At 47.9% G+C, this 16200-nt stretch overlaps 1 protein-coding gene across 1 annotated transcript in view; it reads right to left on the bottom strand.

The window, feature by feature from the left end:
• Window positions 1-16200, bottom strand: part of ATP2C2 (ATPase secretory pathway Ca2+ transporting 2) — a 132906-nt gene that overhangs the window by 9951 nt on the left and 106755 nt on the right. The window contains exons 16-22 of the mRNA XM_077453414.1: window positions 9644-9745; window positions 9386-9542; window positions 8530-8700; window positions 4451-4548; window positions 4314-4364; window positions 3437-3603; window positions 129-197 (exon numbers count right to left, since the gene is read on the bottom strand). Coding sequence (XP_077309540.1) covers window positions 129-197; window positions 3437-3603; window positions 4314-4364; window positions 4451-4548; window positions 8530-8700; window positions 9386-9542; window positions 9644-9745 — 815 coding nt within the window. The remainder of the gene's footprint in view (window positions 1-128; window positions 198-3436; window positions 3604-4313; window positions 4365-4450; window positions 4549-8529; window positions 8701-9385; window positions 9543-9643; window positions 9746-16200) is intronic.

Here is a 16200-nt window from a genome sequence, read left to right as displayed (position 1 = left end):
TTTATAAAATTCCCTGAAATAATTGTTATTCCTTTAATGGTTTTCTCAGCACATCCCAGCAATCCATCAGCTCTACTGATACCACATGAATCCAGATAAACAATTGAGGACGGTGAAGGGGAACTTACGTGCTGAGCTGGAAACGGACAAAGTTTTTGATGTTGTGGAATATTCCTTTCCCTTCTTCTATGGCACTCCTACAATGAGAAAAAACAATACCGTCTGTGAGCAACCCAATCACCAACCAGATAACAGGAGGAGCTTCAACTGGGACAACGCACAACACCTTGGTGTGTTCTCCTATCTGTGCATCCTGACGTATACCCGTAACACAGGGCTTGAAGGGCCCGAGTTTGGAGGGTGCACGCAGGGAGGATGGACATAGTGGGCGGAGTTTGGAGGGTGCACGCAGGGAGGATGGATATAGTGGGCGGAGTTTGGAGGGTGCACGCAGGTAGGCTGGGCATAGTGGGCGGAGTTTGGAGGGTGCACGCAGGGAGGCTGGACATAGTGGGCGGAGTTTGGAGGGTGCACGCAAGGAGGATGGACTTAGTGGGTGGAGTTTGGAGGTGTACACAGGGAGGACAGACTTAGTGGGCGAAGTTTGTACAGTGCACACAGGTAGGATGGACGTAGTGGGTGGAGTGTGGAGGTGTACACAGGGAGGATGGACTTAGTGGGCGGAGTTGGTACACTGCACACAGGGAGGATAGACTTAGTGGGCGGATTTTGGAGGTGTACACAGGGAGGATGGACTTAGTGGGTGGATTTTGGAGGTGTACACAGGGAGGATGGACTTAGTGGGCGGATTTTGGAGGTGTACACAGGGAGGATGGACTTAGTGGGTGGAGTTTGGAGGTGTACACAGGGAGGATTGACTTAGTGGGCGGAGTTTGTACAGGGCACACAGGGGGGATGGTGTAGTGGGTGGAGTTTGGAGGTGTACACAGGGTGGATAGACTTAGTGGGTGGAGTTTGGAGGTGTACACAGGGAGGATTGACTTAGTGGGCGGAGATTGGAGGTATACATAGGGAGGATAGACTTAGCTGGTGGAGGTGTACACAGGGAAAATGGACTTCGTGGGCGGAGTTTGGGTGCTTCATGTTTTTTTTTTTGCACCAGGGCCCTGAAAGTTCCAGTTACACCTCTAGAGGGCTCACACAAGAATTTTTGACTTGGTGGGTAGAGTTGGCGGGTTCATACAGGGAGGATGGCAATGGTGTGTCCTCCTCCAGTGGGATCTCAGCAGGCCCTATAGAGCCCACGCTAAGAGACCCTGTCATTTATAATCTCCTAACACCACAAAACAATCTCCTGCGCTCAGGCACTTAGTCCATGTGTAGGTGGCATAGCCAACCCTTTGGATAAAGTGTGGAAAGTCAAAGGTCTTGCAATGGGTGTGCTTAAAGCTGAAACATAGAAAAACAGGGAGGGTGCAACAACCTTGCGAATTACCAAAGATAAAATGTATTTAAATAGTAAAAACAAAAGTCATACTCACAAACATTAAAAAAGGCTTAACATTACTCCAAGAATTAGGAGCCGTGTCTTCTGGACACCTGCAACCTGGACCGGGTGTGAGGAGGAACCAGATGCCATTGCAAAACTGCTTATGCGTTACGAGGGAGTACCCTCTTCATCAGAGCCTCAGCGAAGAGAGTACTCCCTCGTAATGCGCAAGCCATTTTGCGATGCCATCTGGTTCCTCCTCACACCCGGTCCAGGTTGCAGGTGTCCAGAAGACACGGCTCCTAATTCTTGGAGTAATGTTAAGCCTTTTTTAACGTTTGTTTCCAAATATGACTTTTGTTTTTACCATTTTAATACATTTTATCTTTGGTAATGCTCAAGGTCGGTGCGCCTGCCCTGTTTTTCTATATATTTATAATCTCCTTGAAGGACATTTTTAGGTGTTGGGTTTGGAGGCAACAAAAAGGATCACATTTCTTCACAGAGCATGGCTTTAATCCAGATTTGGTGAGAAATACGACACCGTCAGATCTCACTCTGCAAATTCAATCCAAATAATTCCCAAGTTCAGCAGGATAACCAGAGATAAGGCCAGAACAGATTTCAAGTTAGTTAACCCCTCCAGGGCCAGGCTTCTGCCAATAATAGGTGTGGCTTGTGTATGGCCTGCGATTCCTGTCTGCACTCAGTGACACTGGAGGAGGGGGGTGACTGATGTGTACAAGTCATTATATTTAATGAGGGGGCGGTGCCTGATCTGTGTACACAGGAGGCAAGTCATGTAGAAGTCAGGTGAGTGTACATAGCAGACAGGTGTTGTGCGGCTATCCTTCCATTATAATCTATTAACCCGCACTACATATCCGTTCCGGGACATTAGTGCTGTGTAATGAGACGAACTGTTCTCTGTGCCGCCAGATAACCGTGTGATCCGTGCCACAGAGCAAACACCCCGCCGGCAAGAGATGTGAACCGAACATAATATTCACCGCTTGCAGAACATCGCTCCGTCCCATCGTCGCCCTGACTGAATCATATTACTGTATATGCTGTAGATTATTCCATCACTGACCTCTCTAGAATCTGCAGAGCATCGCTCTGTCCCATCGTCACCCGGACACATATTACTTTATATTCTGCAGATTATTCCATCATTGACCTCTCTGCAATCTGCAGAACATCGCTCTGTCCCATTGCGACTTACAGATATTACTGTATATTCTGCAGATTATTCCATCACTGACCTCTATGAAATCTGCAGAACATCGCTCCGTCCCATTGCCACTCTGACTGACACATATTACTATATATTCTGCAGATTATTCCATCACCGACCTCTCTAGAACCGGCAGAACATCGCTCCGTCCCATTGACACCCTGACTGACACATATTACTGTATATGCTGCAGATTATTCCATCACTGACCTCTCTAGAATCTGCAGAACATTGCTCCGTCCCATCGTCACCCTGACACATATTACTGTATATTCTGCAGACTATTCCATCACTGACCTCTATGTAATCTGCAGAACATTGCTCCGTCCCATTGACACCCTGACTGACACATATTACTGTATATGCTGCAGATTATTCCATCACTGACCTCTCTAGAATCTGCAGAAAATTGCTCCGTCCCATCGTCACCCTGACACATATTACTGTATATTCTGCCGACTATTCCATCACTGACCTCTATGTAATCTGCAGAACATCGCTCCGTCCCATTGCCACCCTGACTGACACATATTACTGTATATGCTGTAGATTATTCCATCACTGACCTCTCTAGAATCTGCAGAACATCGCTCAGTCGCATCGTAACCCTGACAGACACATATTACTATGTATATATTGCAGATTATTCCATCACTGACCTCTGGAGAGATCTGCAGAACATTGCTCTGTCCCACTGACGGATACATCATATTGCTATACTCTGCAGGTGATTGGATTCATTCACTTACATGATTGTGGAGAAATCATCATCAACCAGGATCATATCTGCGGCCTCTTTGCTGACATCCGTTCCTGTCTTCCCCATCGCCACACCGATGTCAGCCGACTTCAGAGCCACCGCGTCATTTACACCATCTCCCGTCATCCCGACAATGGCGCCTGTGCGCTGCAGAGCCTTGAAATACAACATACAGCATAGAGACTCAGAAAACCAGCAACAGATCTAATGTACAATATACAACTAATAAAGAAAAGCAGCAATATTAACAGTCAGACACATGTGGACACATTTTTATTAATTAGGACTTGTGTGTGGCCACGCCTCTTCAGATGTGAGGCCAGGACAGAGAGCGATCAATCATCTAAAATGTGACAGTTGTCACCGGAACAGAGGCCACCAGGAAATCTCAAGACCCGCCCCTGATCTAGTCCTTTATTCCCTGCCCTTCCCCTTTTATTCAGCAGATTTTAGTTCTTTCAATCATGGAGGCTCACATGCGGGTGTTACCTATGCAAATACAGTCTGCCTAGGACTACACCCCTCAAGGAATTTTTATATTTGCATAACTCCTCCTGAGGCCCCACCCCCTGCTTGTATTAGGACTGGAGGGCTCTTGAGGAGTGCTGGCCTCTCCCTGCCATGATCAGCCTGCAATGCATAGAGAAGCACAGAGACCCAATGATGGCATCACCGGGTCTAAAATAAGGTATATAACGAAAACAAAAATGGATTAAATTAAGATTAAAATGTATATTCTATCATCAGTGTTCTTTTTTCTATAATCAATTTATCTATTGATAAATTATCAATTCAATTATTCAGTCTATTTATTGAATTGTAATTCTAGATCTACAAGATAAAGGTTACACAGGAGACAGGGTTACCTTGATAATCTTCAGCTTGTGCTTTGGGCTGGTGCGGTAGAAGACGGAGACCTGGGAAGACACACAGCGCCGTTATCTACAAGACGTAAAACGGTAATTATAAAACCTGAGACGGTCAAGGGGGGGGTCACACAGACCTTGGTGACCACAGAGGACAAGGACGCTTCATCCAATCCATCCAACTCCTCCCCCGAAATGGCTTTAAGGTGCCCATTGGACAGACCAATACTTCTTCCTGGAAATATGCCAAAATGTTAGAGAAAAGTCTGACAAAAAAAAAAAAGCACATTAAAGGGTCACTCCACCCAGAATGGAGATTTAGGTGTGTGCCAGATGCTGGAGAGTTAAAGCTACAATTACATTTCTTAGGGACTCTATTGCTGAGTACATCTGCTTTGCCTATAATGGGGGGTTCCTACCATCCCTATGCTTGGTTCCTGGGTCTGCACACCTGCTGTGCCCATTATGAGGATTTCCCACCATCCCTGTGCTGAGTTCCCAAGTCTGTACATCAACTGTGCCCATTATGAGGGGTTCTCACCATCCCTGTGCCAAGCTCCCAGTTCTGTACACCCGCTGTGCCCATTATGAGGGGTTCCCACCATCTCTGTGCTGAGTTCCCAAGTCTGTACACCAGCTGTGCCCATTATGAGAGTTTCTCACCATCTCTGTTCCGAGTTCCCAAGTCTGTACACCTGCTGTGCCCATTATGAGGGGTTCTCACCATCCCTTTGCCGAGCTCCCAGGTCTGTACATCTGCTGTTCCCATTAAGAGAGGTTCCCATTATCCTTGTGCTGAGTTACCAGGTCTGTTTACCTGCTGTGCCCATTATGAGGGGTTCCCACCATCCCTGTGCCAAGTTCCCAGATCTGTACACCTGCTGTGCCCATTATGAGGGGCTCCCATCATCCCTGTGCTGGGTTCCCGGGTCTGTACACCCGCTGTGCCCATTATGAGGGGTTCCCACCATCTCTGTGCCGAGTTCCCAAGTCTGTACACCAACTGTGCCCATTATGAGGGGTTCCCAGCATCTCTGTGCCGAGTTCCCAAGTCTGTACACCCGCTGTGCCCATTATGAGGGGTTCCCACCATCTCTGTGCTGGGTTTCCAGGTCTGTACACCTGCTGTGCCCATTATGAGGGGTTCCCACCCATCCTGGATATTTATATATTTTATATTATGTAGAAGATGGATGGGAACAGATCCAGGAGCAGGGGCAGAGTCAGTAAGTGGCTCAGGCCACCAGACTCCACCTGTAGCTAACATGTTCTCTCTGTGGGTCATTTTCTTACATTTATCATAAGAATGAAAACAATGACAAACATTCTGCAAATGTATACACCGATGGTGTCATGTGATGATCGGAAGCACCGCAAGACACAAGATTTAATCAGATAGAAAATAACAGAAGACTCTTATTCTTAAAGGGACACCACCACACCTAGATTGCTTTAATACATATGAGGATTTGGTGGTTCAGGAGTCACCACACACCTCTTAAGGCACCATCTGTACAAACGGGCACACCGACTTCCATATACATTGTAACACTGCAGAACACTCATTGCTACATCAGATTCTGAGCAGTTTCCCCAGAAACAGCCAAAAAGGAGCATTGTTGGCTGTTTGGCGCTCAACATGAAGCAACAGTGAGACAAAGCCTCAGGGTGGCCATAGTGGGACGAAGCCTCAGGGTGGCCATAGTGGGACAAAGCCTCAGGGTGGCCATAGTGGGACAAAGCCTCAGGGTGGCCATAGTGGGACAAAGCCTCAGGGTGGCCATAGTGGGACAAAGCCTCAGGGTGGCCATAGTGGGACAAAGCCTCAGGGTGGCCATAGTGGGACAAAGCCTCAGGGTGGCCATAGTGGGACAAAGCCTCAGGGTGGCCATAGTGGGACAAAGCCTCAGGGTGGCCATAGTGGGACAAAGCCTCAGGGTGGCCATAGTGGGACAAAGCCTCAGGGTGGCCATAGTGGGACAAAGCCTCAGGGTGGCCATAGTGGGACAAAGCCTCAGGGTGGCCATAGTGGGACAAAGCCTCAGGGTGGCCATAGTGGGACAAAGCCTCAGGGTGGCCATAGTGGGACAAAGCCTCAGGGTGGCCATAGTGGGACAAAGCCTCAGGGTGGCCATAGTGGGACAAAGCCTCAGGGTGGCCATAGTGGGACAAAGCCTCAGGGTGGCCATAGTGGGACAAAGCCTCAGGGTGGCCATAGTGGGACAAAGCCTCAGGGTGGCCATAGTGGGACAAAGCCTCAGGGTGGCCATAGTGGGACAAAGCCTCAGGGTGGCCATAGTGGGACAAAGCCTCAGGGTGGCCATAGTGGGACAAAGCCTCAGGGTGGCCATAGTGGGACAAAGCCTCAGGGTGGCCATAGTGGGACAAAGCCTCAGGGTGGCCATAGTGGGACAAAGCCTCAGGGTGGCCATAGTGGGACAAAGCCTCAGGGTGGCCATAGTGGGACAAAGCCTCAGGGTGGCCATAGTGGGACAAAGCCTCAGGGTGGCCATAGTGGGACAAAGCCTCAGGGTGGCCATAGTGGGACAAAGCCTCAGGGTGGCCATAGTGGGACAAAGCCTCAGGGTGGCCATAGTGGGACAAAGCCTCAGGGTGGCCATAGTGGGACAAAGCCTCAGGGTGGCCATAGTGGGACAAAGCCTCAGGGTGGCCATAGTGGGACAAAGCCTCAGGGTGGCCATAGTGGGACAAAGCCTCAGGGTGGCCATAGTGGGACAAAGCCTCAGGGTGGCCATAGTGGGACAAAGCCTCAGGGTAGCCATAGTGGGACAAAGCCTCAGGGTGGCCATAGTGGGACAAAGCCTCAGGGTGGCCATAGTGGGACAAAGCCTCAGGGTGGCCATAGTGGGACAAAGCCTCAGGGTGGCCATAGTGGGACAAAGCCTCAGGGTGGCCATAGTGGGACAAAGCCTCAGGGTGGCCATAGTGGGACAAGGCCTCAGGGTGGCCATAGTGGGACAAGGCCTCAGGGTGGCCATAGTGGGACAAGGCCTCAGGGTGGCCATAGTGGGACAAGGCCTCAGGGTGGCCATAGTGGGACAAGGCCTCAGGGTGGCCATAGTGGGACAAGGCCTCAGGGTGGCCATAGTGGGACAAGGCCTCAGGGTGGCCATAGTGGGACAAGGCCTCAGGGTGGCCATAGTGGGACAAGGCCTCAGGGTGGCCATAGTGGGACAAAGCCTAAGGGTGGGCATAGTGGGGTGAAGTCTTAGGATGGCAATAGTGAGGTAAAGCTTTAGGAAGGCAATGCCTTTTTTTTTTCCTGACATTGTGGTACTGAAGTGATGCCAAGTGCAATACTGAGAACATGATGCTGATTCCAACAGTAAGGCTCGGTTCACACAGGGGCGGCACGACTTGCAGCGCCGCGACCTGCACACGATCAGAGGCGACTTGCAAAACGACTTCTGTATAGAAGTCAATGCAAGTCGCCTGAATTCGCCCCAAAGTAGTAAAGGAACCTTTTTTCTAAGTCGGAGCGACTTGAGTCGCTCCTATTAGAACGGTTCCATAGTACAGAATGGGGCGCGACTTGTCAGGCGGCGAAGTCGCCTGGACAAGTCGCCCCTGTGTGAACCGAGCCTAAGATCTTCCACAACCAGCAGATCAAAGTGCACCTGTCATGGAGGCTCTCAGATCTGATATGTTCTTAGATGCCTGCCTGTCATGCTGATCCTCTGACTTCAACACATCGTGTCTCTGAAACAGAACACAAATGCAGATTAGTGAGGTCTGTGTAAATTCAGAGCTCCTGATCTGCAAACTCTAAAGCCCCATACACACTATCAGATTTTCTGCTGATTTTTTCCTTCAGATTTACCAAAACCATATAATATGAGGTCAAACCTTAGGACTTTCAGTTTGTATGTAATCAGGCAGGCCCTTCACTACATGGTTTTGGTAAATCTGAAGACAAAAACCAGCAGAAAATCTGATAGTGTGTATGGGGCTTTAAAGTACTGAAGCCAGAGGATCAGAATGACAGCCGGGAATCTAGCAGGTTTTCGGCTCTATGAATCTGTATAATAAAGAAGTTTGGGATTATGAGAAAACAATTTACTCAGCAATGAATGTTCTGGATCTTTATGATTTGCAGACAGTTTTCTCTCATTATATGGAGAAAAGATCTATCCCTTGCTCCGCTCTCTTCATTACAATGACAGTTATAAGTCATGTCATTCACATCGTTTCTCACCGATAGCCTGAGCTGTCTCCAGCGCATCTCCAGTGATCATCTTGACGGACACCCCGGACTCCAGCAGGATCTGCACCGCTTCGCTCACCCCTTTTCTCGGGGGGTCAATAATTCCGACCAGCCCCAGAAACATCAGCATCCCCAACTCGGATCCAGAGGCCAGCGCCAGCACTGTGGAGGAAGAGGCAAATCCCGGATTAATGTATAGAGTCCGTACAAATCCCTGTCTGTAGTGGCGCCGCTAGCCAATCTTGCGACTCTGTAGTGTGGTCACTGCCCCGCCCCCCTGATATGTCTGTACATTCCATTCGCCGTGGCTCCCACTCAGACAGTTTCAGTGCCACACGACCAGGCTCATTCAATATGTCAATGCAGTAATATTCTAAAGCAACCAACCAGAATTTTCAGTTGGTTGTCAGACCAATTAAAGATAAATTCTTAAAAAACAAAAACCCAGGTATACAGTCAGAAGTGCTCATCCACATCCTTGTTCCTGGTCAATGAGTCGGAATACTGAAGTCAGGGACTCATCATTTTCTTCAGCAGAGGATGTGGAGAACCTGCCATTAACCTACTGCACCCAGCTGGATAATCCCCGGGGTTTGCCCGATCTCCTGATCTTCTCATTAGTCCTGACACCGAACCTGTGGAAATGCAGCCTTTGTGTTCCCAGCTCTGCCTTCTGAGTGCACTGCAGAACCACCCACACTCCCCAGAGCATGACAAGGAGGTTACATGGCACAGAATCATTTGACAAGAGGCTGCAGTTCCACCAAGCACACATGAGGAGATCTTCTAACTGATTGCGATCTAATTTTCTAAAAGACAATCGGGGCAAGGTGCTCAGCGCATTTACCTCTCAGCCCTTGGCTTCCCATGTTCTTCTCCTCCTGAAGGTATAGGGATTTCTGCTGCGGTGTGAGTGCCATTGCCATCCCACTGCTGTTATACGTCGTACAGTACTGAATCACCTCCTCGAAGGCCCCCTTCATGAAGTACACATCCTCCTGATTCTATGGGATGGCAAGAAGAAAAAGAGTCATCTGAAATGACTAACCAAGAGAGGTTTGTAGACAGATCTGTACACATGGGGGCGATTTGGACGCAGTCTTACCTCGATTTTGTCTGTGCATTTCACCGCCATCCACTTCTGCTCCGAGCTGAACGGGATTTCCTTCTTCCGAATGTAATTTTCTCTGGAATTCCCCATACCCATCTATGGGAAGAAATTATTATTACTTGATATAAACTCTTCACCGGAGGAGCTTACACTCTAATGTCCCCCAACAGTCACACACTATAATAAATTAATTTAGCACTGACATATTGTAGTGCTGCACAGAGAACCCTAAGCCAATCACATCAGTCCCTGTACCAGAGGAGCTTACACTCTAATGTCCCCCCCACAGTCACACATGATCATTTATGCATTTTCATAGCTCTGACACATACCGTAGTGATGTGCAGAGGACAGTGATCCAGTCACATCAGTCTCTGCACCAGAGGAACTTACACTTTAATGTCCCCAGCAGTCAGGTAATATTGGTGTAGCACCCTGTAGTTTAGGTAGGGAGCACCTCACAAATTTACTTGCCAGGAGTAGTTATCCTGGTTGATTGATAGAGATCTATTGATTTTTGCCTAAGTTTGGCCTTGTTGCACTTTTTCTCTTTTACCACTAGGTAGCCGGGCACTTGGTGGTACTAGATATGAGAAGGGCAACCCAAGTTCAGGTTATGGTTATATGGGGTATCTCAGCCAATGGGCAGGGGTTTTCTTGAACCCTTTGACCTGCTGGGAGAGCCTATATATTTGGGTGGAGTATTGAAATCTGTGTTCTGTGCCACCTGGACGGCTGTCTGCTGGACGTGTGTCCTTTTGCCTGGGCTGCTAGGCCAAAATTTGGGCCTATCCCGGGCACATCTGGCTGCTGGGCTGTGTGAGGGCCTATCAAGAGGCAAGAGAGCAGTGCAGGGTTGGGATTGCGACTTGCAGTCCAACCAGAAGTGATGGTTCTGTTGGCCCGAGAACCTGTCATGGTCGGAGGTAAAGGGGAAGCTGTCACTAGAAAGGGACCAACCACCTTACTACCAGGGACCACAGTAAGTAACTGAAGCATGTACTGGAGCAGTATTCTCACCAACCGGAGAAGAATCGGGAAACTTCAGTGGTAATAAAGCCAGGGACCCAACCAGTGGAGATGACGCTTGCAGAGCAGCCTTGTGTATCAAGCCAGGGATTGTAGGCCAGAGGGGTGAAGCTTGAGAGGTATCTTGGATGCCAAGCTAAGTACCAAGCAGAGAGGCAGAGGTGACGCTTGAGGAAGATACCACCGTGAAGATTGACAGAGCTCAAGGGATTCAGTGGCAGTGAATGAGCGGGTCCAGTGAGAGACCGGGACCTCAGTGTATGGAAGAACTACAAGGAGAAGTTGAAGTGAAGCTGAAAGAAAGCTTTGTGTTAGGAACTATTAGAGACTGTTACCATAGGAGACAGCATTTCTGCATGTGATTTCTTGCTGGGGGCCTTTCCCTGCACGGCTGTCCTCCTATTGAAGTCATAGAGTCTGCTAATTGAGTTTTCAACTACAAAGAGTGTCCTGGCCCTAACCCTCTCTCCCCCCAAAAATACAAAAAGGAATGTTAAGAGAAATAAAACCTTTTTTTAAATCCAAGAAGTGTCTGACGCTCAATGACTTTCACCATCTTTGCACCCACTATGCCTCACAACCCACCACATACAGAAGGATGTCAGCTATCTTTGGCCTTGAAAGTCCTCATTAGACTAGAGGAGGCCAGAGACCTGGCTACATGGATATTACACATTTATATAGCTCTGACCTCTACACAGTGCTGTACAGAGAACACTGAGCCAGTCACATCAGTCTCTGCACAAGAGGAGCTTTTCCACCAGGTGGTGCTGTTCTGCAGGGTTCTGTTGGCTCACTCTGCTGTGATCTCAGCTGAGAGAAGCAGCTCTGACGAAGTTCCGCTTTGTGAGGAACGAAACATGTAAGCTTTTCATGTTGGGTGAGCACACCCACTATTCACCGACCCCTGCTAACACTCCTCTTTATGGTCTTCAGGACTCTGAACGGGTACCTGTTGGATAGCTAGGAATGCAACCTGTATATGGAGAACCAATTTACTAGTGCGGACACTATGACTATGGATGTGATTTGAACATCAGTCCTTGGTTTGCTACCCTATGGACACACTGATACATTGCATGAAATACGGACCAGAGTTTGATAGGACAAGCAATTAGCTGGAGAAAATTGGTATGTATATGACCGGCAAAAGGAATCTCACTACACACTGAAGAGATTACCAAACAACCAGTGATCAGTAAGTAACCAAAAGAGCTTTGTATATGATTAATCAAGGCTTTGATCGTCTAGAGCAGGGATATGCAATTAGCGGACCTCCAGCTGTTGCAGAACTACAAGTCCCATGAGGCATAGCAAGACTCTGACAGCCACAAGCATGACACCCAGAGGCAGAGGCATGATGGGACTTGTAGTTTTGCAACAGCTGGAGGTCCGCTAATTGCATGTCCGTGGTCTAAAGGATATACCTACACACTGTGGGCACCTCGACTATAGGTTACACTGAATATATGTGGCTTTGTTTATCTGACTAACCTGGACTGCAGTGTATATGAATTCAATTTAGTGTCTATCACGTACCATTTGTGCAGCATGAAAAAACAGCAAGAAGCACTTTACCAAAAAAAAATATGTATACATTGAGAGAAATAGATCTCCTTTTCTTCATAAGAATTGCCTTGAACTATTGCAACATATTTTTGATGTTTCTTTTTATATCTTTTTTATGACTTTTTTTTATGTTTTCGAGTGACTTCTGACGTTTGGGTTATACAATCTGTGCACAGTTTCTAGGCTGCTTTCATTGTGTAATTCTGAATTGAACAGTGTGAACAATTCTGTATAACAGTATCACACTGTTCTTTACAGGAAAACTTTCAGTTCAGTCCTCGCCCCAGGTGGCTGGGGTTAACAACAGGTGTTTTTTGGGAGTGCTCTGTATCAAGGGAGGGAGGGATTCACGGACTGCATATCTCCACCTTCATTGTGGGTAGGATGGATTAGATGGATTGTCTGGTTTAATGGATATAGAACTAGTGGAAGTCATTTTCTACCTATGGGAATTCCTTTTGTTCTATCTGTAAGGGACGAGGGGATTTAGATTGCTGTTTTGTAATTTGCTATATATAGCTAATAAAATTATGTAGTTTTACTCTCTAGTGTGTGTTTATTAACACATTTTTGTTTTTTTTTTTTTGTTTTGGATGTACTACAAGCATCGACCATGTTGGGGAAGGTGAAGTTGGAGGCTCTCCAGAGGCACTGAGGCCTACTCCATGTACTCAAGCTGTAATGGATCCTGGGCCTGTCCCTATGCAAGAGTAATCCTTACCAGTCCACCAGGATAGAGTGGTGAACAGACTTTGCCTCACTGCTAAAGAGGAACAGAAACTTGCTGTCATGAAAGAGGATCTCAGGAAAAAGAAATCCCTGCACAGTAAGTCTGGAAACGGTAAGAGGGAAGCCTCCAAGCTGAAGTCTCTGGAAGAGGCATTGAAAAAGCAGGAGAATTTGGTCACTTGTGTGAGAATGAGGAGAGATTCCAACAGATGACGGAAAGTGCCTGTGCCAGTACAAGCCAGGGTGTGGATACCAGAGCAACGGCGACAGTATGGATGGGGGTAAGAAAGTGGCTTCACTTGGTGGCCCCAGTACTACCCCTGTCTCAGGATCTGTCATGTCTGAGTCAGTATCTGCCCCTCTCCCTCCCCAGCAGCCTGGGTCATCTCAGGAGGAGGCTGAAAAAAATGACAGATTGCTGCAGGTCATTACAGAAATGGAATCTCCCTTGAGCGGTACCGACCCATCAGATGAGGATCATTATAATAGAGTGCTTACTGAAAAGCTCTCTCAATGTGTGGAGGACCTTCCCGAGAATGCATCTGCCAACAGATCCTTGAAATCTGCAGGGAATGCAGGAAGAGCTGGTTGCGAGGAGTCCCACATGGACACTAACAGTGTGGAGCAGGAATGTCGCATGAACATTTGAACTACGGAGCAGGAGAACCGTATGAACGCTGAAACAGCTGGTGTTTTTTCGAAACAGAAGACTTTACTTGATGATGAGTCTGCTGGTATCTGTGGTACTTCTGTGACTATGTTGTGCTGGAGGGGAGGAGGGAGGATCAGGTGGTGGGTAATTCACCAAACCAGATTTCAGAGGTTCCTATGCAGCCAGTTAATATTCCTATGCAACTAGTTAATGTGTCATCTGCCCCAGTTAGGAATTATGCTAAGGCTGTGTCGGGACAAAGTCACGCTGCTGGGGGTGGAAGGGAGGCAGTTGTATGACTTTCACCTAACACACCTTCCATTAAATGCAGAAATGTGGTACAGCTTGGGTGGGAAGGAGGATATTCCACCTATCAGGAGGTAGGTTGTGGATAAGATCCTAGCCATGGGATTTAAGGCGGAGGATATTTATGCTGTTAGGAGTCTGGCTGGTTCCTATGAATATGATTTATCATTTGTGCGTCCAGAGTTGCTGGATCTGTTTTGGGAGGGGTTTGAGCATGTATATGGGGGCCAGCCAGACTGGAAGGGGCTTGTCCCCAAAGTTGTCTCATGTCAGCCCTTGGTTAAGAATGTGACTATCCTGAGTAGGAATGAGTCTATACCCCCCCCCCCCCCCCCCAGGATTTATGGATCTGGTTGAGGAGGTTTGGTGAAATGTTGTGACCCCCAAAAAAAGATTGTGGATGATAGAGGAAGCTGGACAGGTGGGTGGTCAGTGTCAATGAGGTTGATAGTGTGTGGGAATGTGGTCCAGCATTTGCCCTCCTCTGCCTTTATTGGTAGAGATAGGATTACTGTCTTCTACTCTGGTCAACCTAGGGTGTGACATAAATGTGGAGTCAAGGGGCATTACTCCTCTAAATGTCCAGAACAGAAGTGCTCTTTGTGTCAGGAACTGGGGCATCTGGCAATGGACTGCAACATCATTAAATGTAACCTATGTGATAAGGTTGGTCACCCTTTATAGCCGGTGCCCTGAGGCTTTGTACAATGAAGCCAGAGCTGGTGGAGGAATTTTTCCGTCCAAATGGAGAAGGGTCTGGGTTGGCAGAGGTTGTACCAGGGGATCCTAGTGTCTCTGTCTCATAAGAATCTTTGTCTGTGAGGCCCTCTGTGGTGTCAGTGTCCCCTGAGTCTGTGGTCTCCCAGTTAGTGTCAGAAAGTGTGGCTGTCAAGTCTGTGTCTGCACTCATTGTTTCTCCTAGTGTAGTGGAGGATGCTGGACCAGAATGTATGGTGTTGCCAACCCCTCCTCCTCGGCATGGTAGAAGTGCGGCTGGAGGTTGGCAGACACCGAGGGGTGGAGTGAGGGATGGACTGGATGATGGTGGAGGGGGAGGTGGGAATGGAATGAGGGTGACTGGTGCAGAATGCAAGCTGAATGATGTGGGGGGAGGGGTTAATGGGGGGTTTTGGAATCACATCCTGGTGGCGATTAAATCTCAAAAGGTTTCTTAGCCTGGATTGCGTTTAAGTTGAGGTTCAGGGTTTGTAATATTTTTTGTTGTCATTAAAATATGTTTCTTAATATGTTATCTTGACAGGAAACGGTTTTCTTTACTTGCTGATGTAAGCGTACTTGTTTTTGTTCAGTTGTTGTTTATTTTTGTGTAAATATGTTTTTATTAATAAGCTGTATGTTTGCATGATTTTCGATAAAAAAAAAAAAAGTCAAAGCTCACTTGAAGCCCCACCAAAGCTCCGCCAATGCGTCACCGAAGCTCCGCCAATGCGTCACCGAATCTCCAAAACAGCCTCACCGAAGCTCCAGCACAGCCTCACCGAAGCTCCAACACAGCCTCACCGAAGCTCCAACACAGCCTCACCGAAGCTCCAACACAGCCTCACCGAAGCTCCAACACAGCCTCACCGAAGCACCAAACAAAAGCAGGTGTAAACAGGACTGTAAGCTAACCATTTTATTTAGACGGGAGCTGTGACTGGCGTTCAGAAAGCTTTAACAAAGCATGTCCGAAGCCATGTTTTGAAGAAAGTGTAATCTAGCCCTAGGAGTTTTAATTCCGGTGTTCTGTTGGATAGTGCCGCTATCGAGAAGTGCCTGTGATGTACTGCACGTGTGCCATACGGAACAGCACAACAGCCGATTTTACGATCAGCTGTTGTGACGGCGAGACGGCGCCTGCACACAATAGCCGACGGAAGAAATTTTTCTGTCAGATTGTGCATCACGCTGGCGAGGCGTGTTCAGATCGGTGAGGGGCAGATTTGTACATGTTGGGGGTGGATTTTTAAATAATGGACAGTGCTGCAAAACTAATTTTATTCTGCTATTTTTCCTGGACGCCTTGCGGGGCGTGCCCATCTTTTAAAAATCTGCACCCAACATGTACAAATTTGCCCCTCACCGTCAGGAGGCATCATTTAAAAAAAAACCCCGATCTTTGCAACACTGCCCATAATTTTACAATCTGCCCCCAACATGTACAAATCCGCCCCTCACCGTCTTGAGCACACCTTGCCAGCGCCAGGCACAATTTGACAGAAACATTTCTTCCGTTTGCTATTGTGCGCTGGAGCCATCGCAACAG

The sequence above is a fragment of the Lithobates pipiens genome, unplaced genomic scaffold (assembly GCF_037356315.1).
Source record: "Lithobates pipiens isolate NorthernLeopardFrog02 unplaced genomic scaffold, aLitPip1_a1.2 Scaffold_10, whole genome shotgun sequence".
Classification (NCBI taxonomy): Eukaryota; Metazoa; Chordata; class Amphibia; order Anura; family Ranidae; genus Lithobates; species Lithobates pipiens.
The sequence above is the reverse complement of the archived record's forward strand: the minus strand, read 5'-3'. Positions and strand labels throughout refer to the sequence as shown.